Source organism: Paroedura picta, chromosome 11 (assembly GCF_049243985.1).
Source record: "Paroedura picta isolate Pp20150507F chromosome 11, Ppicta_v3.0, whole genome shotgun sequence".
NCBI classification, from domain to species: domain Eukaryota; kingdom Metazoa; phylum Chordata; class Lepidosauria; order Squamata; family Gekkonidae; genus Paroedura; species Paroedura picta.
In genome coordinates, this window is record NC_135379.1 from 30,160,837 (window position 1) to 30,185,585 (window position 24,749).

The 24,749-nt window shown below is 52.0% G+C and overlaps 1 protein-coding gene and 1 long non-coding RNA gene across 2 annotated transcripts; one reads left to right on the forward strand and one right to left on the reverse strand.

Annotated features, from left to right (window-relative positions):
* Positions 1 to 886: 886 nt before the first annotated feature.
* LOC143820722 (uncharacterized) lies at positions 887 to 8,663 on the reverse strand. Its single transcript, XR_013225476.1, has 3 exons — positions 6,930 to 8,663; positions 2,537 to 6,671; positions 887 to 2,241 (listed from the first exon to the last, which is right to left on the reverse strand). It is a non-coding gene; the product is annotated as an uncharacterized LOC143820722 (long non-coding RNA).
* Positions 8,664 to 8,782: 119 nt separating this feature from the next.
* EVX1 (even-skipped homeobox 1) lies at positions 8,783 to 14,609 on the forward strand. The gene is made up of 3 exons (XM_077303881.1): positions 8,783 to 9,547; positions 11,715 to 11,965; positions 13,515 to 14,609. Exons 1-3 carry the CDS (start codon positions 8,803 to 8,805, stop codon positions 14,058 to 14,060), a joined length of 1,542 nt encoding a protein of 513 aa, XP_077159996.1. The 5' UTR covers positions 8,783 to 8,802; the 3' UTR covers positions 14,061 to 14,609.
* Positions 14,610 to 24,749: the final 10,140 nt, after the last annotated feature.

Consider the following 24,749-nt stretch of genomic DNA (forward strand, 5'->3'; position numbering starts at 1 on the left):
CAACCCCTGTGAAAGCATCCAAAGGGGTCCTGACCCCCAGATTGAGGACCATTGGTGTAGTGTTTAAGAGCAGCAGCTTCTAATCTGGAGAACTGGGATTGATTTCCAGCTCCTCCACAAGCAGCCAATCACAGTTCTTTTAGAGCTATTCTTTCAGTGCAGCTCTCTAAGAGCTCTCTCAGCCCCCCCCCCCACCTCACAGAGTGTCTGTTGCAGGTAGAGGAATGGGAGGTGATTATAGATTGCTTTGAGACTCTTTTGGGTAGTGAAAGCCTCCGAAGAGGTTTGTGATGTAATAAAAGGTTACTGTCTTCAAGGTGCCCCTTGGAATAAGCACATGGAGGATGCATGTCCAGTTGAAATTCCCTTTCATTAACTAAGGATAACTAACATTCCAAGGCACATTTGGTTGGAAAACAAATTCTCCGCTGAAGCCAAAGGGGTTGTTTTCAAATACATGTATTTAGAACAGGCTTTCTCAATCAGGATTTCGTGAAATCCTGGAGCTTCCCAAATGGGTAAGAGTGAATTAATTTTCAATTTTTTTTAAAAAAAAATAATTAATCGTTTATTGGGTGATGTCCAAATATGGTCATGTCAACCTGCCCCCCCCCCTCAAATGGCCAAAGGTGGGCCTGGAAGGGGTGGGAAGGGGAGGGCCTCCAGGTGGGCATGTACGCAGCTATGCTTCTTGACCATAGTCTGTATGATCTACTTTTGGGGTTTCTTGAAGCCTGAAGAATGTTTCAGGGGTTTCTCAACAGTAAAAAATGTTGAGAAAGGCTGCTTTAGAATATTATCCCTGAGCAGGTTGAATGAGGAGACAGTAAAGGAAGAAGAACATATGAAAAAGACTGAGCAAGTTGCTGTCTGGACCCGTGAACCAGACCTCTTCTCTGGAAGGCTTTTTGTTCCTTTGAGAACCCATCACACAATGCCTCGTGGAGCCACCTACAACCTGCCCCTGCATGTTTTGAAAGCCATCTGCAGTCTGGCAGAATTGAGCCAAGCCCAGTCTCCACCTAAATCAAAGGCAAAGCTCTCGCTATGAAGGATGTTTACGTCTTGAGTCAAATCTTGCTGGTGTTAGAGATTTGACCTCAGATGGCCTGCAAGGGCTCTGCAGCCTGGCCTGCAGACTCGACCTTCATAAACTATCATTCCTATCTAGGGGACCCTCAACAGCAGGAAAGAGACGTGTTGTTAACAACAAGAAGGCAATCTCTTTTGAAGTGTAGCCATAGCTGTTGAATCCAACTAGAGTAGAATAAATCTTGCTTTCCTTACCCCTTTCTCCATTAGAAGGACATTCTGTTCAAAAGACAGTCCACTCAACTTAAACTAATTCCAGGTGAGTTCCCTAAGAGCAATCTTGTTTCAGTCAGTATGTACTTCAGCTTTACTGATTTGCATACTTCAGCCTAAGCCCCTGCAACATCCTCTTCATCATGTCTAATGTGGCTTATGGAAGATAATCAGATATACAGGGCTACATCAGTAATCTGTGTCAGCAAGAATCAAGCCAAATATACATCTTTCCCATTGGTCTCTTGGGGACTAAAGAGGGTTGAATCCAAACCCTGGTTTCCATGGAGTTTTGGACCAGTTAACCAGTTGAAATAACACAATAATTGTGAAGATATACAGCATATATATGTGTGTTTGCTAGATCCTCCTCCCCTAGCTCTCGGTGCTGATCTGACAATTGCATAGTATTTTTACTTCTAGAAAGGCATCCATTCTCTTTGCAGAGAGACCTGATCTGCAATTAAAATGCATATGAACAGACCTCAGAAACAGCATGTCAATTTATGGTTTGTTTTTATACTTCCACCAACCATGGAATAAACTAGATGTCTTAAACCCTCCAGTCCTGTAAATTATTCCCCACCCCTTGTTGTTGTTTTTATTTTTTTGAGTGGTAAGATCTTCTTGTATTATTTAGTGCTACAGTTTCTTAGGACAACGTTCTAAGATAATAAATAAGACCCTGAATTAAGACATTTTGTAATATTGTCAGAGCTTTTGCTTAAAAAAAATAACTTCATGTGTGCTGAAGTTTTTTTAATGACAGGAAAAATACTGTTCACGTCTACATGACCACAGAACTGAAACGTTTTGAAAGTGGAAAAAAAGAACATGTATCAGCAATGATTTATAACTATGGTCCAGGCAACCTGCTTTTATAAGCATATTGTTCCTTTTCCTCAACTTAAAGATTTGTCTCTTTTTTAAAAAGCCCTCTGAATTTATGAGCCTCTTGTGGCGCAGAGTGGTAAGGCAGCCGTCTGAAAGCTTTGCTTATGAGGCTGGGAGTTCAATCCCAGCAGCCGGCTCAAGGTTGACTCAGCCTTCCATCCTTCCGAGGTCGGTAAAATGAGTACCCAGCATGCTGGGGGGTAAACGGTAATGACTGGGGAAGGCACTGGCAAACCACCCCGTATTGAGTCTGCCATGAAAACGCTAGAGGGCGTCACCCCAAGGGTCAGACATGACTCGGTGCTTGCACAGGGGATACCTTTACCTTTACCTTTACCTCTGAATTTAGCATAATACATAGTTGTTCATGACCAAATGTCTTAAATATACTGACATGGCCTGGCTTCATAAAAAAATACTATAGCTCAGGGGTAGTCAAACTGCGGCCCTCCAGATGTCCATGGACTACAATTCGCTGGCAGGGGCTCATGGGAACTGTAGTCCATGGACATCTGGAGGGCTGCAGTTTGACTATCCCTGCTATAGCTGCTTAAAGGACCATCTTATACTGGAACACAAAAATGAAGGACAGGAGGCATGTGACGATTGTTTACCTCCCCTATCTAAACATCTATTTGATGCAGAGTGTTCTTTTTAAACTGTCTGATATACAGTGATGCAGAAAGTAATCTCTTTTACACTAATATTTAAAAAGGGACAGGGAACAATCCAGCCAAAATCACATGCTTCTTTGTCCATCACACGAATTTGCAGGGCTATTCTGAGCTGAGGTGCCTTTCAAAAGACTTTGGCTACATAGGATGCAGAATATTGTAGCTCTGCTTAGGGTGGTGCCGTTTGTGCTCCTGCTGTTTATTCTGCACACAGAGCTGAACAGAAGTGTCAAAGTTTAAACCAGTTCTGTGTAGATCCAGTTGAGAGTCAACTGAGCTGTTGGACACTGGTTTGTGTGTCTATTTATCATTTATAGTAGTTTTCCCAGAGGGAAACATGGCAGCTCCTTACCAGAGACATAATAGGGGTTATTGTATTTCATATGTGTAAAGCAGAAAAGCAGAACTCTGCTGTTTCTGAATGGACTGGCTCAAAATGATGTAATCTGATTGCTTTGAACCGGTCATCACAAACACCCTCAATATTACCAGAATCTCTTCCTCAAATAATTATAATTTGCAAAATCAGTCGTCTCTCCCTCCTGCCCCCCTATCAACATATCTTACATTAAATGTTGTATGAATATGTCAGATGTTGCATTTGTCAGATTCCCAGCACATTCCCAGTTCTTGTGTTGTTTTCAAAACCTGCTATTTCCAGGACAGTCATGGAAGCTTGATAGAACCTGGGGTGATATAGCTCCCATGCAAAAAACTGTATCCAAGTCCTACCTAAGTACCCTAAAAGGGGATTAATGAAGGCGTATGGCCTCCTGTACTGCTAGCTCTTATCCTATTCAATGGCTTTTACAGTTTACTTTCTAGAGAATTGAAGAATGATTGTTCCAGTGGTTTCCTTCATTGCAGCCGTTCATCTCAAACAGTGTCATAAAAATACTCTTAATAAAACAGCGATAATTACATCATTATAGTTAACAGCATCCATTAACAAATGAGCCTTTTTTTTGCTTTGCTAATCAGTTGTGTTGAGAAGGGAAATCTTAATCGCCTTAAAATCAAGCATATTCAGCCGTATTGTCTGGGGTCTTCTACTTGTCCTTTGTTGTTTTTAAGAAAGATGCAGATACAGAAGTCTTTATTGGCAATTAAGAACAAGATATATAGAATATAGACAATGATATTGTTTTTTTTATAAACAGTGGGAAGGGGAAGAGAAATCCAAATTAAATTATTGACACAGACAAATACAATGAATGATTCAGCCTCATAAACCCTTTGGTAATGTGCATGGTAAATGTGAATTACTGCATTTTGTGCAAAATGAATTATGTTCAAACATGAAAGAAAATTTTACTAAAAGGAAGTGTTTGTCAACAGGTTCTGAATTACTGGAACTTTTTATTCCTGTGTGGACTCCTGGGGAGCAGAAAAGTCATACTTCTTCTTTTGTCTGAAACATTTTAGTGCTGCCTTTCCTTGGGAGAGACTCCGGAATTTCTTTTGGAAAGCTTCCCTCCTGGATTTCCATGACACAACGACTAGGACCAGTGGCATGGAAAACAGTAGCTCTGAAAGCCTTGTGTGAACACAGAAGTGTGTTTTCAAAAGCAGAGAAACACTGACCCCTTGGAACAGACCTGAAGTCCATCCCTCTCAAAAAGTTGGGTGAATCTCCATCCTGACTCTAAAGAACCTCACTTGGTTGTTGCAGTGTAGATAAATAGTGAGAAATCTCCATGTAGCCAACCTCCCCCCAAAGGCAGAGTGCTGATGCAACAAAACACAAACATCTCCAAGATGCAGTTTAAAAAAAATCAGCTGCATTAACTATCCAAGACTTAATGCAAAACTGAACAAAGTTCGAATCCAGTGGCACCTTTAAGACCGACAACTTTGTATTCAAGTTTGTGCAGTCATGCACACTTCCTCAGACACAATTAGATGGGAATTACCAGTCTATGCTTATAGGTGGAGGGTATATTTGCAATAAATTACAGGCACACAAAAGCTTCTATCTTGAATAATATGGTGTCGGCTGTCGGCTTAAAAGCTGCCACTGAACTCCAGGTGACCCACCTGAATCCTACACACAGTTATCCCTTTCTATAGCCATCGAAATCAATGGGTTTTAAAAGGTATGACTCTCTTTAGGACTGAATTCTAGAAAGACACCCCCTCCTTTTCCATCTCCCATCTGGGCGTCAAAATCAAACGGAGAAACCCGGTGATTATGTAGTTTTTGGTGTGGTTTTTAGTTTCGTTTTTTTTTAAGGGGACAATTCCCGTCAAAGGGAAGACACGGCCTCCTAGGATCGCCCTCCTGCTCTTCCTGAATCTTAGGTGAGGTCGGAGAGTCGCTTTTGACCTTCAGCGACTGGGAAAGGTCAAGGCGAGCTCTGCCGCTGTTTGATCTTCGCCGGGACTTTATAGGCAGCGGCGGCCGGACGCTTTCATTTCGACGCACGCTGGTCCCCGGCCTTCGGGACCTGGGCTGGGGGCACGGGAGGCTTATCGCGGGGCCTCATCTCCCTCTATACTATAAAGCCCGCGGGGTCAGAGAGCAGCTCTGGTTAAACTCATCCTCCAGAAGGATGGGTCTCACCCCCTTCTTCCCCGGGTAGTGCTTGGGGCGCCCCAGCAAATATCACGCCCATCTTCGAATGCCCTAGAGCAGGGGTGGTCAAACTGCGGCCCTCCAGATGTCCATGGACTACAATCCCCATGAGCCCCTGGCAGCGAACGCTGGCAGGGGCTCATGGGAATTGTAGTCCATGGACATCTGGCGGGCCGCAGTTTGACCACCTCTGCCCTAGAGAGAAGGGACCAGCTCGGTCGCTGGCAGCAGCAGGAAACAAACCGCTCCTGACTCCGATTTGCAGATGGCCAGAGCGAGGCCGGGACTTGCTCTCTTCTCGGGCCACGCAAAAGGCGGCTCACAAGCCCCGCGACGGCCGAGGTGAGTTTCAATCGGAAAGGGGTTATTATTATTATTTTGAAATGGCCCACTCAATACACCCGCATTCCCTGTATCTCTGCCCAGAAGTAACCCCAGTGGCAGTGAAAGAAGCGCAGTCTGGATCCCTTGATCCTCCTTGAACCATCGGTGTGGCAGGTAACCCTCCTTGAGGACTTCGGCCACTCCCCAACTATGGGGCTCCGCTGAGATGCTGGGACCCATCTGCCAGTCCTCAACTTGGGCTGCGCCGATCTCCCCTTTGCGCTCCGCCCGGCCACGAACACGCATCGCAGGCAGGCAGGGAAAGAGCGGACCTTCCCTTCCGCAGCCTGAGGGCGGCCAGGAGGGCTCTTGAGCAGAAGGCCCGCGGAGGCCCAGCAAGGCCTCCATGGAGAAGAGACCCGACTTTCTCCCGCCCACAAAACTGAGCCCCCAGCCCCATGAGCCTGGTCGTGTTCCTAAGGCCTGGGGGAGGGGGGGGGATTCCGTAGGCTCGCCATGAACTCGGCTGACCAGCCTCGGGCTGCTTACGGAGAAGACTCCTCCGTGGGAGCGTCCTTTCGACCGCAGCTGCCCTTCGTCGGCCTTGGAGACAGCGGAGGCGACCAGGAGGGTCGCTTTCCGTCCCAGCCTCCCCTGCTGACTGCTTCAGCAGCCCCCAGACCCCCGGGCCCCAGCCACTAGACTTCCTCGGCCGGTTCTCCCGCGCATCACTGGAGGCGGAGCCCCCCAAGCGACTCCTCCCCCGCCTCTCTCTCTCTCTCTGTCTCTCTCTCTGTCTCTCTCTCTCTCCAGATGGTCCTCTTCTGCCAACAGTTAGTCGGGCGTAAAGGAGGGTCTGCGTGGGAAGGATGGAGAGGGCTTCTAGGGAGCCTGGGTGTCTGTGGGGGAAAGAAAAAGAGAAAGTAAGGCTCTTACTCGCTTTCTGCCCTACTCCGACCTCTCTTGTGGGAGAAACAAGGCTATCGCTCTTAGAGAGCAGCAAGTAAAGAAAAAAGGTGTTAAAGTCAAAATAATAAAAGGCCCCCCTCCCGCAGACACGCATGCCACCCTCACCCCTTTTAGTTTGTTCAATCCCAAACAACACCCGCTAGGAAATAAATCGTTTCACCCTTTGTGGGCATCCCCATACTTCATACCTTCCTAGGTATGCCGAGAGTTCCGGAGGGCTAAACGGGGATCCCCCCCCCCCGTGGGGAGTTAATCTTCAAAGTCACATTCCGAGCAGTCACTGAAAAAACGGGAGAGGCATTTTATATTATATTATCCTTTTGCTACTCCCAATCCACAGCCCACTTCAAGCAGACCACGGACCTTTAGGCCAGTTTTGAAACCTGCGGTTCGAGGGCAGGGCCTGCAACATGTTTAGGATCGGAATGCTGTTCCCCACCCCGGGCTGCAGCTGGAGGGGCATCGAGAACCCAGACAGAAGTGGGGGTTTCATTTTAGTAAGCAGGTTTAGGATTGCTGCAAGGTGCCCGCCTCTGACATCTGTGTCCAATTGGGAAGGAAATGGCATCCTTTTAACCAATTCCCTTCAGTATTTATACCCCGCTTTGCTCCCGAATGGGGACCCAAAGCGATTTAACAGCCTCCTCTCCTCCTCCGTTTTTACCATTGCAGCAGAAGCAGCAATCAGTGGGTGAAACTGGGTGCTGACTGGCTCAAGGTCACCCTGGCAGAAAAAATGGGCCGGATCTGGGTTTCCCAAGTAATTGTCCTCCCCCCCTCCACCTTACCCACTAAGAGATCCTGTATTGGGGGAAAGACCTGGGCCAAGGAAGGAATGATCCCTTCGCAGCAGGTAGAGGCTATACTTACCGTGGCTCTGTCCATTCACTTCCCCAGGGGGTTTGTTTTCTGTTCCGGGGAAGGAGAAGGCGCTGGTAGAGCGCCTGCGATTCCTTTGCTGGCCGACTTACCAAGGTAACCATGTCGCTTCCCCCTCATCCCCCCTGCAGGTATTAGAAAAGGGGGGACCCTTGCCTTTACAAGTGCAACTATGTTCCCTTCCTTTTTCACTTCGTGCAAATCCTCAAAAATCCCCGTAAATTCTTTACCAGAATGGAAAACATTATGGGGTTGACTTTGGTAAGCCCAATATGACCGGCATTCCGTGAAACAAGCGTAATCGAGTTACCAGTGACGGCCAGAGCACTTTTTAACAACAACGAGTCTATATTCTACTGTTAAGATTATTTCTTTCCAGATCGAGAATGGATTTGAACAGACACCACAGAGTCCGACCCCTATCCAACATTGCCTGTCTTGTTCTGAAATGTGAGGGATGCTGCATCTGCAGCCGGCCGACTTGTTTCTGACCAGCAGACTCCTGAAAAGCATCCTCGGTTGAAAGGCCTACCTGTGGAAAGAAAACAAAATATAACACCCCCTTTGAAGCAAGCGATCGGTTGGAATATACGGTAGGAAGGTGGGAAAGGGGGGAATTTACATCCAAGAACTAGTCCGTCTGTCTCTCCGTCTCCTTTGCTGGCTTGAAAACAACTCTTGCCTTTAAGGGGAAGAAAATATTAATCAGGAGGAACGGGCAGATTGTCAGGAACCCTCATTTCAAAGCAAAGTTTACAAACACAATTCGAAGGGAACCCCTCGCAAAGGGAGGAAGGGCAATTCAGAAGGGGGGGGCAAGAGGGTGTATCTTTCTCACACCTGGGAAGCGCCCCGCCGAATCTTCTCATCCGCTTCAGATCAAAGTCGTAGCTGTTCAAAAATAAAAAATCAAAAAAAATCAAAAGGTGACTTAACTGTCGCCCGGCAAAGCTTTCTTTCTCATGGGGGAACTCTCTGGTCTGCTGTCGACTCCCTTCCGCATCTGGCTTTTCACACGTCCCTCCAGCATCCTTCCCGGGGGCTCCTCACACCTGGGGCATCTCCTCCCCCCCCCCCGCCCGCCCCGGCTCCGCTCCGGCTCTTCCTTTCATCTTCCTGGCCGGCAGACGTTGCTATTTATCCCCCGGCCACGGAGTGAGTGGCGTCACCAGCGGCCCTGTAATGACGATTGCACCATTAAGGGATGACAGCTTTAGAAAGAAGAGGGCAACGGTGAGATCCCTCCCAGAGCCGGCGCTGCACACTGGAGCGCTCGCATCACAAGGTCACCCCCCGGCTCACCGCCGGCTGCTCTTCGCTGCCTTGGTCTGCTGGGAGGGGAGGGGGAGCAGAAGCGAGCGGGTGGATGGGGGCTGGGGTGGGGTGGGGGAGAGAGGGAGAGAGGGGGAGAGAGAGGAGCTGCACTGTCTCGGGAAGACGAGCAGGATGGAAACCAGGAAGGAGATGGTGATGTTTCTGGAAGGAAGTCCCCTTGGCCCTCTGGTCTCCAAGAGGGCTCCCGCTTTGGCCGAGAGCGGCGCCAGCCCAGGGAAGGAGCCCCCGGACAAGATGACCCACCGGAGCTGCCTGAGCCCCAGGTCCGGCGCCTTGTCCTCCCGGGAACCAAGAGGAGGAGGAGGAGGAGGAAGGCTGGAAGTGGCGGCGGAGGAGGAGGAGGAGGAAGAAGAAGAGGAGGAGGAAGAGGAGGAAGAAGAGGTGGAAGTCCTGCCGGGGACAGGGACAGTCCCAGAGAGCCGCTCTGCCGCCGCGCTTCTCTCGGCTGGCCAGCAACCCTCTCACCCCCGCCTGGCCGCCAAAGGCCAACCCAGCAGCTCGGACACCGAGTCGGATTTCTATGAGGAGATCGAGGTGAGCTGCACCCCGGACTGCGCCACCGGCACCGCCGAGTTCCTCCAGCATAGCAAAGGTACCCACCCCTCCTCCCACTGGCTCCAGTTCCCCCGGGCTTGGGAAGGCAGGCGCCGCGCCTTTCGGGGAGGGGGAGGGACTCCAGCTGTCGTGGAGGGGGAGGGAAAGGGATACCCGAAATAGGGGTGGGTGACCAGAAATGGGGGTCTGCGAAATTCCGGGTGAGAACTGAAGGCACGTGATTCGGTTTAAGTGCTTTGTGGACCCCAGCCCGCCCCCCTCCCCTCATATTGCACTCCCCTGAATCCATGGCTTGGCTTCCCTCTAAATGTCCACAGAGAGACAGATTCAATACCCCCCCCCCCAAACACACATCTCCCGCTTTGAAGTGTAACGACGTGTTAATGGGGGACATGAAATCGCATCCTCGCAGAAGCGGCGTGTTCTGACCTCTGCAGATTTCTCCCCCTGCAGTCCAGACTTTTGTTGTAATACTGACCCCCCCCCCCCTCCCCACATGCCCCGATGCTTTTCCTGTTCGTAGGCATCAGACCGCGCCTCCTCGGGATTGCAGTGCCTGCTTCCCTTGCGCTCAGAAGAGGAGGGGGGCCCGAGGCAGCTCCCCCGGGCTGGAGCAAGATCAAAAGAGGCCGAGCGCCCGCCCGTCCCGGCTGGCCACAATCTCCGGGGTGTCGTCGGACTGAACTGTGCCTGGATGAGCCCGGGAGAAGCCCCCCCCCAGCCCCCACCCCGGAAGACTGTAAAAATCTCCGTAGAGAGCTTCGGCTGGCCAAAGGACTGGCGTCGCCTTTGCACTTTGGTTCGAAGTCCAAATTGCCTTGTCACTTCCCTGTCCCGGCGGCGCCAGCTCGGGAAATGGTCGCAGGGGCTTTAATGACCCTCGGCCTCATTCCGGCACAATGAGAGCTGGCTGCATTTGAAAGCCAAACGCCGAAACGGGGGGTGGTGGGGTGGGGTGGGGGGTGGCGCTTTCTCACCCCTCCCACCACCGCTCACCTCCACCCCCCCCCCCCAGCCCTAAACTCTTCAGAGCGGGAGGGGGGTTGGGCGCAACAAAAGCCTCCTGGCCTGGCCCGGGAGGGGCCTTTCATCTCCATTGTCAGAAAGGACAATCTTCTGTCCTCCCCGCCGCCAGCATTTCTCCACCCCAGCGGCTCCTCTGAAGGGCCGGCGATTATCATGCGCAACGTGGCCACGGCAGGGTTTTTTGGCAATGCCGGGCCACTCACCCCCCCCCCCGCGCCAAAAGTGCCAGCGGAGGTCCTCCTCTTGCCATCTCTGGCGCCCAAAGAGGTTCCCTTGGGAATGACAGCGCAGCCTGACCTCCAGTAGTCTGAGAAGGGGGTCCCTCTGTGCAGCACTGCAGCCCCTGCGCTGGAAATGCCCGGGCTCGGTTAGGATCGCGGCTCTTCTAATCTAAGGGCTTTCCTGGTCCGGCGGGTAGAGTGAAGAGCGCCAAATGCGTCCTGGGGCGAGAAAGGGAGGGTGGGAAGAGAGCGGCTCCTTGGTTGCTGCCAGTTCCTTTCTATTTCACGTGGGCGAGCGCTTTCACTCGGGTCAGGATCCGGGCTTAGAAGGGGGAAAGAAAAACAAACAAACAGTGGGAAGGATTTCGGCTGCGGCCTCGCTCCGAATACCAAAGTCAAAGGCGCCTGGGCTCCCGGGGAGCTAGGTGACAGCCCACCAAAGAAGCCAGCACCGGGAGCCGAAATCCTTTTAGGATTGTGGACATCCGGCTTGGAAGGAAACGGTGATCGGGACAGGCCTCCCTTGGAGGCCCGCAGTCCACAGAGCTGGCTGACCTCTGTCTCAAGGAGGGCCCAAGTCCAGCCCTGCCAGCTCCCGGAGGCCACGAATGATCTCTGGAAAGCAGGTCCGGAGGGGACGTCCTCTCGGGAAGGCAGCGTTGCTTGGCAGAGCCTGCCACTGAGACGGATGGACAGGGCTTCCAAATAAAGCGGCCTAGGCTTGGCCTATCGGTTTCAACCCGAGCCGGAAGGTTTAACCCGAATACTGTTTCCTCTGGGTCAAGAGATCTGCTCCTGACCCCTGGCCATCCTCACCAGCCCAAGGGATCATGTTGGGATCTGCGGCCTTCTCGCCCCTGCTGGCCGGCGGCTCTCGCTCGGGTGGCAGCCCCCCAAAGCCACCCCCACCCCACTCCTTGTGCCTCAGGAGGTCTCCCTCTCTGCTTCCCCACGCAGGGCAGTGCTCCGACACCTCGGCAGGCAGCCCAGGCAGCGGGGGCGACCCCCCGAAGAGCGGCGGCGGCGGCGGCGGCTCTCAAAGCTCGCTGGCCTGCAGCGCCAGCGATCAAATGCGCCGCTACCGCACGGCGTTCACCCGCGAGCAAATCGCCCGCTTGGAGAAGGAGTTCTACCGGGAGAACTACGTCTCCAGGCCCAGGAGATGCGAACTGGCGGCCGCCTTGAATCTGCCGGAAACCACCATCAAGGTAGGCTGGCAGCCGGGGCTGGGGGGCTCCTGCTTCCAATTAGCACGATATAAACCTCCCAGGGCGGGGCTTCCGGCCACTGTGCCAGGTGCCCCCGGGAGGAGGGGGGGACTTCCGTGCCTGCGGCCCGAGAAAGGGGCCGCCAGTGACCCGCAGCCCTCCGCACGCCCCTTCGTTGCCTTGCAGCCCTCTTGCGAAGGACGGGCCCAAGACGGGAGCTTCCCGCCTTTCCTGGGGTGGGGGCTCCGAGGAGGTGGGGTTCCCAGTCCGCAGGGAGCCTGGTCGTTGGCCCAGCGGAGGGGCTGCGGGGCCTGCGGATTAGTCAGTTCAAGTACCCGGGAAGACTGGGGGTGCCCACCGCGGCTTAGGAGAGCTGCAGCCCTCTTCCCGGGGAGTAAGCGCCAGGATCACTGGCTGCCAAGAGAAGGGCGTCAGCGCTAGAGGCCTCGCTGCGGTTGAAACGGCTTGCGGATCCAGCTGTGGGTGCCAGGCGGGGCCCTAAAGGACAGAATCTGAGAAAGCTCCCTAGACAGGCTGCTGGGAAAGTGGAATGTGTGTGTCTCAGTTTGAACAACGCCCAGCATCGACGTTTCCGACTATTTTAGTGGTTTCATATTAAACCACCGGCATGAAATAAATTTCACAGGCCAAGACTGCCGGGATACCAGCCGGTATCCCCTGCCAAGACTCTCCCATTCACTGCTGTTAGGTGTAGCCTGCGCCTACCTCGCTCTGTGGACAGGGACTGCTTGCAATAGATCCAAAAGTCTCTGGTAGACATTTGAAGGTGGGGAGCCGGTAGGATGCAAGGCAGGAGAAGCAGCCCTCTGCCTTAAACCACAGAGCATTTAGCCAGACATGCCCTGGAGCTGGAGGGGGGGGGGGGGGGTCGCCAGCAACTGGATTCCAAGGACGGTTCTTGGGGAAGCTGGTGGGACAAGGGGGTCGTGGGAAGCCCCATCACCACTGGGGAACGGTTTATGCAAACAGATAGGTCCCAGTCATTTCAGTGCGCTCTCTCTCTCTCTCTCTCTCTCTCTCTCTCTCTCTCTCTCTCTCACACACACACACACACACAAACACACACTGTATTGTAGACCCTGCTTTTTCTTTCAGGCAGGTCTCAAAGCGGGAATAATCATGTAAATCTGGCAGCTAGATTATGAGCGGGGATTTAAAAGGAGGCCAAACCCTCCCTGTATCAAGAGAAAACAGAGGCCAGACACGGTCTTTTGTTCCGTTGTCTGCGGGCCGCAATCCTAGGCTGCAAGAAGGTTGCCAATGGGATGCATGCTTCCCTGAGAATAAGCTTGACTGGAAAAGGCCCTGGCTTCCGCATCAATATCCCTCAAGCCGAACCGTCAGATGGACGGGAGGAAGCGCCTGCTGGTCTTGTGGGCGTCTACCAGTCGCCCTGCCCAGACTGACTGCAGGTCAGTCCCCACAGCTTCCCTGAGTGGGGATGAGTGGGCCGCGAGGGCCGCCTTCCCCCTCCCACTGGGTTGAGGCCCTCGCTGTGGTTTCTTCCCGTCTTCTCTGTCGCCGCCAGGTGTGGTTCCAGAATCGCCGCATGAAGGACAAGAGGCAGCGCCTGGCCATGACTTGGCCCCACCCGGCCGACCCGGCCTTCTACACCTACATGATGAGCCACGCCGCGGCCACGGGCAACCTGCCCTACCCCTTCCCCTCCCACCTGCCCCTGCCCTACTACTCCCACATGGGCCTGGGGACGACATCGGCTTCCGCCGCCGCAGCAGCCGCCGCCGCCCCCTTCAGCTCCCCCCTGAGGCCGCTGGACACCTTCCGGGTGCTGTCCCACCCCTACCCCCGCCCGGAACTGCTCTGCGCCTTCAGGCACCCTTCCTTGTACGCCGGGCCGGCCCATGGACTGAGCGGTGCCGGGGGCAGCCCGTGCTCCTGCCTGGCGTGTCACGGGGGCCAGTCCAACGGGCTGCCTCAGCGGCCTTCGGGATCGGACTTTACCTGCTCGGCCACCACCAGAACGGACTCTTTCCTCACCTTCACGCCCTCGGTGCTGAGCAAGGCCTCTTCGGTCTCCATGGACCAGCGAGAAGAGGTCCCCTTGACCAGATAAGAGGCGCCGCTTCATCTCAGGTCGTCGCCGTCTCCTCTGCTCTCCAAGAGACCGGCCGCCAGTCCCAGCCAGGGGTCCGTCCCTCTGGACTGAATGGCGCTGAGCGGACCCCGGCGGGATTCAGCGCAATCTACGAGCGATTCCGACTCTGCGAAGGAGGCCGGTCGGTGGCGGGCAGACTCGGATGGAGCCACAAAAGCGGCTGCTGGGGGAGGAGGAGGACTTGGCCCAAGCGGACAGTTAGGAAGGCGACTCCCCCCACCCCGTCCCGAAGCAGACAAACACTGAAAAACATTATTTTGCACCATCAAAAAAGAGCTTTTGGTTTGGTTTGGGTTTTTTTGTCTTTGAAGGACTTCTCTCAGCCTCAAGGGGGGAGGGCGGGCGGCCCCCACCACCCGCAGCAGATGCATAACCTTGTATGTGACTAAAAGGCAAATCTGAAATACTTGAAAGGAAGGCATTGTCTCTCTTAACAAAATGTATGCTTGATGACAGTAAAGATTTATTCTTTGCCAGATTAAAAAGACAACGTGGTGGGGCTATGTGGATTCGAGGTTTACACCTTAGTTATTTCTATGTTTTAAATGCAATGACATGGGGGGGGCAGTCCTATTCGGCACTTTAGTTTTGGTGGGTGTGCTTTACCTTTCATCAACTTTCTCCCGTGATCCTTTGTCTCTTGCGCGTGCGAGAGTGAAATTGGCAGAAGGAAGCCCAGAGGGGTCAAAGCTATTTGTCCTTTAAAATAACAGCCTTCCATTGTCAGTTGCTGAATTCTGACCGCGCCGGCGAAATTAGCAAGCGCTGCTGTCTATGCAGGCGAAGCTTTTTTCAACGTGCGGCGCCTGCCGAGGATCCTCAGCCCGCAGCCTGCCAAACGCTAACAAGCCGCCAAGGGAAGAGATTAAATGACAGGGAGCCGGGGTCGGCCCTTCCCGCAACCGCCGGGCTGCAAATGAAAGCCACGGAACTTCCCTCTCCTTCCTGGTTCACCTTCAGTCCTGCCGATTTACATCCTCGCCTTCCTTGGACTTGACTATGCATTCTCCTTCACCCAGTGAGCCTCTGCCATCTTGAAGGGGTCACCGCCCCGTATTTACAGGCAGACCCCCCCACCCCCCGCAACACGCAGCCTCAAGCGTCAGGAAATGTTCCCGCGGAGAACAACCCCCAGTTTTGAGGGGGGATCTCGCCCTCCCTCCCTCCTTCCTCTCCCCGTCTCTATGTTTTAAATGCCTTGCCATTTAAGGGGGAGAACCCCATTTGGCATCTCCCCCCCCCCTTCTCCCTCTTCCCTCTTCCATGAAGTGGACTGGCAAATTCCTCTTCATCTATGATTGTTCAGATGGCCACTTCACCCAGGCCGCTTCTCCAATGTTTGTAGCCCTATTAGAAAGAGAAGAAAAAGCTAGAGGCGTGCAAAACAAGGTGCGAGATTTAAAAGCAAGTAATCAAGAAAGAAAACATGTTTGTATTTCATTAACTTATTTATTAATTAACTTATTTACTTCTTCAGACATTGTCCAAGTGACACTCCCGTTAACTTGTCATGGCAATAAGGGGAGTGGGGAGGAGGGGAGAAATTGTTACAACTTCATCATTAACAGCCTAAGCCCAGAATCCATTAAACCGGAGTCCATCTAAAGTATCCCGTTTGAATTATGTAGTTCTTTAAAAAATGCATATGGTTCTTCTCCAAAGAACGTGAAGGGATTTAAATTGGGTCGTGCATACACGGAAGTAATTGACATCCAGGGAATTTTTTAAAAAATGAAATAATTGTAAGACGTTAGAAAACGCGTTTGCTGCCTTGATGGCAATGGAATTTCATGCTGCTTCCGTTCCAAGCTCCCCTGGTTAAATGGCTCGAAGATGATCCTTCGTCATTCAACCGTGGATCACCACTGCTGGGACAGTTCACCTGCGCATGCCCTGTTGAAGTGAGGAAGGCAAAACCCACAGGAGACTCCCGGGCAGGCGCTCTGATCCCCTTCACTTCCGGGTGGGTCTAAGCAGCAGGGCGTCCTCCAAGGTTGTCTCCTGCGGACCGTTTCTGAACCACCTCCGTTCCTGCACTAATTGTTTATTCTCTGAAGAAGGAGAGAGGCAGTTCTCACTTTTCAAGAATATGATTTCTCGGTGGGTGCGAATGTTAACAACCCCTTTAGGTCGAGCTCTAAAAATGGAACATATGCCTCAGTCCAAAACCAAGAGAGAGAGAGAGAGAGAGAGAGAGAGAGAGAGAGAGAGAGAGAGAGAGAGAGAGAGAGAATGCCCTTATGTAAACACCGGTCATTTTGGTATTGCTGTTTAGGGCTCCCAATGTGTTACAAATGAATAAAGAAACAGTACAATACCCTTATAGTGAACTTAAGCCACAATAAAAATCCCATTAAAGTCCCAGCCACGCCTATCGGGTAAATCCCCTCGAAATCCAGAAGTTTGTTTCCGCATAAATCCCTCTGCCAGTGAAAAAGACAAAGGGGTGAAATCACGTGGGACTCCCTGTTGAACAAGCACGAAGGACACCGTTCCCACGTCTAGCCTGAAGCCTTATGGACACAGGTTATAACAGAGAAAAATACATATTTTCTCCAGCCTAGGTTTTTGTTATTGCTGGTTGGCTGGTTGTGGGGGTGGAGGGCATGTGCCTTGGCAGTTCCACACTTGGGTGGCGGTCTGATCCGTTGGCCCATTGGCTTCCGAGGGCGTTTCATTAGCTAAGAAAAAGAGTGGCTTCTAAGTCGGACCTTATTGAAGTCTGCAGTAAAGGCGCTCGTCGATACAGACTGCAGGGAGACGCCCCTGTGCCTCGAATTGGTGCGGTCCTGTTTAAATGCACGAGAATTTATATCGAAGTCGATTTCCCTGGGGAGACTTGGATGTTTGGGTGTCGGTTGCACAAAAAGCAAGTGCTTGGCGAATCCGGACCGGGGGCGTCACGCTCCCGCTGGACTGGAAGCACATCCCTCCGACTTAAAGCTCTCCAAGACTGCCTTCGTTGTTTATCTCGCCTAGACTGCAGTCCTGTGCAGAGTTCCTCTAACTTAAATGTGCCGATTGCTGAAGAGCTCTAGCTAGCATTGCGTGGTGACTGGTATGCAGCGCAAGTTGAGCAGCACAGAACAGAACAAGGCGTTTGTGGAGGGTGCTTGTCCTCTTCCTTCCAAGGGACGGGATGCCCTGTTAGAAAGAGACTAAGGGTGCACGCTTAGGGGCACTGAGGCATTTAAGTCCCTAAATGTTCCATTGGCACCAGTGGGGCTCAGTTCTGAATTGCCTCGGATGGGTCTGGGAAGGGGGGAGGCTGTTAGAGAAGCGCCGAGATCTTCTCCAGGAACAAGTCCCACACCTCCATTTCCGTCTGCCGGGGACACGGATGAATTTCTCTCGCCCCCCTCCTTCCTATCCGTGTCTAGTCAGTCATGCCCAACCACGTTCCAAAGGGCCTCTCGTCGAGGGAGAGCGGGGCTTGGGGAATGGTTCCAGAGGATATCAGCTCAGTGGACTCGGTGGACAGGTGCAACCCGGCTTCGGAGGGCCCTGAACAGGTCTGGCCAGGGAGGGGGACGCCAGGCTTCCAAGCCAGATCATTTCTTGGTCGCAGTTACAAAGCACATGTGCTAGAGCCGTGCCTGGGAAGACCCCCGCCCCTCCCGCCCCTCCCGCCCCAGCCCCACATCCAGAATCACATCCGAAGCCGCTCATAGAGAAGGGTTTTGAACCGAATGTCACTTTTCTGGGAAATGGATGGAGATGTCTGAGGATGGACCGACATTTCATACACGAAGCCGCGGAGTTTGACACCGTCGGGAAGGAGGTTCCTCCCCTCCCTTCCCCCGTTCATTCAAGCCACCCCACCCACCAGTCCATCCCGCCCTCTCGGCGGCCCATTGGGAGCCATTGTCTTTCAAATGGGCTTTCTCCGGCGGTTCCCGCAGCCCGGAGAGGCCAGTGAATTTTCCCCGCGGTTCGGTCATAGGGCAGAGATTGCCTGCGACAGGTAAATAGGCTGCGGGGCTGCGGTAATGCCGAGCGTATTTCCAGTTAATAGGGAGGGAAAATGAGGTGTCTGGAGCGATATTGGAAAGTACAAGATCGATGATCCGTCTTCGTGTCCAATCAGCAGCCTTTAATTGACTGTATTTTCTAGGTAATTGAGCCACTCTGCCTCCAAATTGAAGCGGGAGATATAACCATACATCTCGCTGGGTGGAATTACTCAGGGCTTCATAATGAAATCTTCCTTTGGCTAGGGAGTGGGAGGGTTGTCGTTGCTTTAAAGAAACATAAAAAAAACACAACGGAAAACCCACCAACCCGCCCCGTTTGGTAACAGCGGGGGGGGGGGGGAGAAAATGATCCGAGGAGGACGGGCAGGGGCTGAGAAAACCTAGGCGGGGAGGGCGCCGGGAGCCAAGCCGCTGCGAAATCGATGGCGCGCAGTCAATGCAGGCTGGTCCGCGGCCTCCTTGTGTTATCCCCTCGGAGGAAGCAGGTTCCGGGATCTGCTGCCTGGTGGCCAAACAGCTCTCCTCCGACGCCCGCGGGCCACCCGCCAGCGAGTCCTGCTCAGGCAGGCCACGGGGAAGGGCATGGGCCTCGGGCGGCCCTCCCCCAACCCCTCCCCCAACCCCTCCCCCAACCCCTCCCCCAACCCCTCCCGGCCCGGTTGGCAGCCGCCAGCGCCCGGTGTCTCCAGGCCCCAGCGCAGCGCTGCTTCCCACCCGGCCGATTGGGCTCCCCCAGGCCGGCGGCGGGTTGTTAGCGCGTGATTGATTGCCTTATTAAAGCGTGTTCTTGTAAGTGTGACCGAACGAATTGCCTTGCATATGTTTGGAATCATGCTCATTTTAGGCTCCTGAAGGCCGGGCGATGAGCGCTGGAGGGAGGGAGAGCGCAAAGCGGATCCCGCCGAGCAGGCCTGGAACTCGGACATTGCATAGCTCCCTCACAAGCAAATCCGCTCCTCCTTCTTTCCTTCTGCAGACTGGCCCTCTTCGGGGTGCCTCCCTCCCCCCTCTCCCCCTCTCCTTTCTCCACCCCATGAAAATGCAAGCCCCTCCGAATTCCCTCCTTTTCACCTGTTGAAGGGTTCCTGGTTCACACAGGTTTAGGAACAGTTCTCTCCAGAGTCCTTTTGCGCCCCAGAAGGGGCTTAATGCAGATTAATTGTCGCAGTTCAGTGTGTTTATTTCTTTAGTACATTTGTATCCTACCTTTCCGTCAATGAGCTCATTTCACCAACCCTGTGGGGTAGGCAAGGACAGAGCAAGATTTTGACCCGCATCTCCTGTTTTCGTCCAACGTGAGCCCTCCCCACACACACTCTGCATTTCACCGGCCTCAGGTCCCTTCCCCCGGACAGTTGTCTTGGAAGCCCCTGGACCAAAATGCAGCTCCTCCTGATTTCCACTCCACTCCTTCAGGAAGGAAAAGGCATTGCTGGGGGTGAATGGACATGGAGCATTCTGGAATAATGAAGACGGGCTTCTTCGTGTCCAAGAAGGCCCTACATTTATGGCAGATACCCTTCAATCCCTTCCTATAGATATGTTCATAACTTTAAGGCTTCCAGGCCAAATGGCCTCCTTTCGCCCCTCCTTCCGTTCTTTCCCGCCCCGCCCCTCTGTGGAACACTCCCTGGCCTCTGCTGGACCTCGAGCGGCTTTCCCGACGGCACCTGCGGGTGAGCTCTCCGTCGGGAGAGTCCGGCCAGGGAAGCATCCAAAGGGGTGTGTGTGTTACCTGTCCCCATTTTTTTCCTGCCCCCGCTGGTGACATTATTTAAGCCACGGAGTCAAGCCCCAGAGAACATCCGCCACCATATGTCAAGCCAAACAACTCGGATCCCGTGAGTGACAACGGTGTCATCGCGGGGGCGACCACGACGTCAAGCTCAGTTGACCTCTGTGGGGCAGGATGGCTCAATCTTCTCTCTCCACTGCAGGAGACAAGAAGGGGCTAAGGCCAATTTGCTCTGCGCCACCTCCTTCTTCTAGCTTTGATCCTTCCCACCCCCACCCCCATCCCAGCTTGTACTCCGACATCTGAGCATCCCTTTCACATCCAAGGACATGCATCCGTGTTTTCAAAATCTGTCATGTCCCCGAAAAGTGCAAAGAAGCAGCGGGAGTGTGGGCAGCCCAGTTTTCTGCACAGTTACCAAGTGGATTTGACTCTGGCATTATTTGGGTCGGGTCATTTGGGTAATGACATTGGCAAGGTTGAGCTTAAGAGCTTCCTGTTGAATTCTCTTTTCTCAACAATATGCTGCACAATATGATGGGCTTCGAGGCCAGGTTCTCAAGAGATCAACTGCAGGAAGGATGCGCATTCCAGGTCAGGCTCGGTAGGGAGACCCTGAGCTTCTTCATCAGGTGCTCAAGGAGGACCTGTCCAAACCACCAAGGTTGCTTGCATGAAAATGGGACCATAAGCTAAATGCTCCCTCCCCCCCCACTCAGTTCCCCCAGAAATAAATTGGATGTGAGCAAGCCGGCTGGCAAGACAGGCTTAAGTCCATGTATGTTCAAATAGATAATGGGCCTGGCTGCCAAATTTAGCTACACACCTATCAGGGCAATGCTTTTGTATTATCCCCAGAAAAGGAGGTGTGGGGCCACCTGTTTACCGTTCACACTGCACTTTAGAACATTTGAGCCTTTAAGTCCAACAGAGTTTTCTATAAGGTCTAAGCTTCCATGTGCACACCATCTTCCTCCTTCAGGGGCCCCTGCTCTATTGTGCTGCTCCCCATCTGAAGTTATGGGCTGGTACAGGAGCCTGTGTTCCTTGGGATGGATGCAGTCTTAGGTTCTTGAACAAAAAAATCTCCTGCTACTTCTGCTTAAGCACCTCCCATTTGAAAATAACTGGGCGCCATCTGCCCCACTTTCTCTTTCTCTCTCTATGTTGCCATTTAGTTGCCACCTCCACCGACTACACTCCTTAGCACTAAGGCAGTTTCTTGATGTCAGAGATGCCCCTCCAGCATCTCCAATGGGCCCCTGCACCATCCGCTCCCCTGTCCCTGTTTGCTTGCTTGTTTGTTAAGGGAGAATCATCTCCAGCCAGGCTGGGCCTTTTTAACCCTTCCGAGTAACCACCAAAGCTTTGCTGGCTTGGAGATTTCCCCTTCTGCTCTTGCCAGATGCTGTCTCAGTATAGCACACCAACCTCCCCCATCCCAACAAAAACTACACACTTTGTTACAAAGGAAGTCTGTAGTAACCTGACAGCTTTCTAGAGCCACAAAGCACAACTCTGCCCCCCCCCCGCACACACCCAAGCAGAGGCAGGGTGGGAGAGCTGTTGTGCTCCTCGATTGCCACTTAAAATGTAACATGAAAGCAGTAAGCAATTATTTAAAACAAGGCTGTTTAGAAAAATATTTGTATTTATTGCAGCTGCTCGACTGGCCTCGTTAAAGCCGGAGAGCATTTAAATTGTGTTACAATCTCATTTAAATCCAGTTTCGTTCCAGCAGGATGAGGAGGCTGAATAGACCAATCACTCCATAATGATGATGAATGAGAAATTAATTCAGATACAAGCAAGACAATTTAGGCCTTCATCTGTTTAAATAGCCTTTCAAGATTATTCGCAATTGCAGGTCACAGATTTAATCAATTGTCCAATCTTGTGAAAGTCATATCCCTTTGCATCTTCATCGGGATTATTTATAGAGAAATGGAAGGCTAGTAAAAAACAAAATTAAAAAGGTAGGCACCGTTAACGGGAACAATTACCAAATGGGAAAGCGCTTGCAGAAGGAAACAGAAGGCCTTGGTGGGCAGTAAACGACCAAACACTTTGAGAGCACCACTTCTGAAGGCCCAGCGGAGACGACCCAGCTTCTAGAAGTCCCCTTGCACAGACCTAGCAGGGTTTAAACTATCCTCTGTTCACTTGGAAGTATATTTCCACATTGCTCCAATGGCTCCCTGTTCTTCAGTTGCAAATGTACTTGGGATCCAAACGAATTTACTCCAGAGCAAATGTGCATGCCGAACATCAAAGACAAGTGCTCACCATCCAGGCTCACCTGTAGGATGAGCGGGGACTAAAGGAAACGTAGCTCTGACCTCCCGAACCCTATTCCATGGGGCATGCAGGGAAAGATGAGGTGGGATTAAAATTCTGGTCCCCTTGCTCCCCCTGGGGTCCCATTGAGTAGGGCAAGTCCTATATTTTCTGTGAACTTATGTTTGGGGAGGTAGGCAATGCGAGTCCTTGGGTGCCCATAATGGCTCTTGAGCCCTGAGTTCAGAACTATGCCTAGTTACTGGGAACTTAAACCCATTACGTGTATCTAAAGATCCTATACATACTTCTTGGAGAATAAGTCCTGGAGTGTCGCTTAGAGCAGTACGCAGCAATAGGACAGGGCAGCCATTTTAGAAGAAGAGCTGGTTTTCATATGCCGCTTTACTCTACCAGAAGGAGTCTAAAAGCGGCTTACAATCACCTTCCCTTTCCTCTCCCTACAACAGACACCCTGTGAGGGAGGTGAGGCTGAGAAAGCCCTGATATCACTGCCCGGTCAGAACATCTTTATCAGTGCTGTGGAGAACCAAAGGTCACCCAGCTGGCTGCATGTGGAGGAGGAGCAGGGAATAAATCCCAGCTCACCAGATTAGAAATCAGAGTTCCTAAACACTACACCAAGCTGGCTAAACTGGAGATCTAGTGCAGAAGAAAATCTCAGGTGCATCTAGGGAACTTATCCTAGATACGACAAATTGGGACAAAAGGACTATGATCCTGTTTCTTTAAAATCAGTATGCCAGCCTAAGCATACATCCAGGGAATATATATATATCCCATAGGTATTACTTCTGAGTATGCCACTTAGATTTGCTCTGTTGAGTCTCCCTGAATAAATACTGTCAGTACCATACCAGGGCTGCAATGCCATACTTACTTGGGAGTACCTCCCGTTAAATGTATCAGAATTGACTTGCAAATACCCATCCACAGGCTTCCACTATAAGCTCTTCATTTGGCAGTGAAGTCTACTGAAATCCGCTAATTTTCTTTACAGGAATTTGGGATCGGGACAGTAGCTGATGCAGATCAGGATCCCAGTAGCTACCTATGATGCTGAAATAGATCTCCTGTTTTGGCTCCCTTTAGGAATCTGAGCAGTCAACACAAAAGGGTGGTTAGAAGATATGGGGTAAGCAGTTGGCCCTGAGCACTGCAGACATGTTTTGGGATTTCCAGAAGAGGTAGTGGGGGCCACCACAAAATGGATGTAATGGGGGGGGGGAGCATGGCCAGTCACAAAATGCCTAGAAGTTCCACATCAAGAGTCTTCCTCCAACAGAGAAAGTTGTTCTGGGCTCTTTTGAAGCCCCTTCAGCTCCCCTGAGGTGACGGAAACTCAGGACAGGTTCCTTCCTTGTGGGAAGAAGGAAGTGGGTAAACTAAGCAGTGCTGGAAATGTTCACTTTACTTCTTGTAGGCTTGGTATGAGTTCTTATGAAGGCCAGAGATACTTTCCTTGGGTCTGAATTGAGAGATGTAAGATGTTTTCAGCACCTTGAAGAATACCTGAGGCTTAAGGAGAAGGCGTATTTATGCATGTACTTTATTTAGAGAAACTTTCCGACTGAGACTCAAACTGGAATACAAAATCTAACAATGCAGGAGGTGTTCTTTCCTGTACTGATCAACCAACCAGAAGCTTGAGCATCACCTTAATCATTGACTCCCCAGTATTCCAATACTGTTCAAAAAAAAGTCACTAACTGATGTCCTTGGATGTGGATCCTGCCTGGCTGACCTCACAGAGGCCTGGTTTATGGTGGCCACCTTGCCAAGGTAAGCCAAACTTGTTCTTATAAGCTAGAGCTCTTCAGTTTTCACAGGTCATCTAGTGGTGAACAAGTCTTCCCAAGACCTTCTGCTCTCAACCAGGAAGATGCTCCTGCTATTTCAAGCTATCCCTTCCCTTCATCACCCAACCACTCATGATTTTTCCCCACAGAATACTTGGTTGAAGGAGACCATTTCTGGGAAATCACTTCCCAAAGCTGCAAGGTACCCGAGCATGTTTTTTGCGTGTATACCCACTCTCTTGGAGAAGGCACTGGCAAACCACCCCGTATTGAGTCTGCCATGAAAACGCTGGAGGGCATCACCCCAAGGGTCAGACATGACTCAGTGCTTGCACAGGGGATACCTTTACCTTTACCTTACCCGCTCTCTGCTGTCATGAGCCTGCTCAAGTCCTGCAGCTCTCTTTCAGATAATCACCACCACCACCACCCTGCATTGTGCAATGGGTTGGACTAGATGACCCTGGAGGCCTTTCCCAACCCTATGATTCTATGATCTATCAAGCCTACCCATTTCCATGATGGGGATATTGGGAATTTGCAGGAGAGGAGAGGAGGGAGCGAACGGCTGGGCCTGGGAACTATTTGCAGAACATCCGGTGGAAATTTGGGGAAGGCTCAGCCCTGGAATGGAGGGCCTTGGGGCAGCTTGCGAGCAGCACATGCTGCTGACAGGACAGCTTGCTGGCCCAGGAACGGCCCCATGCCCTTTCCTCTTCCTAAAAGGCCGACGTAGGGAATGGAAAAGTGCTCAAACGCAGGCCGTTCTTTGTGGGGTCAGGAGGGTTAGAGCAGCTCATCCGGAACAAGTGACCCTCTGAGAGGCCGGCAATTAAATCGG

Coding starts and splice junctions, on each gene's coding strand:
- EVX1 (XM_077303881.1), top strand. CDS start 8,803: ATGACGATTGCACCATTAAGGGATGACAGCTTTAGAAAGAAGAGGGCA. Junction 9,548..11,714: donor GTTCCTCCAGCATAGCAAAG/GTACCCACCCCT, acceptor TTCCCCACGCAG/GGCAGTGCTCCGACACCTCG. Junction 11,966..13,514: donor TGCCGGAAACCACCATCAAG/GTAGGCTGGCAG, acceptor TGTCGCCGCCAG/GTGTGGTTCCAGAATCGCCG.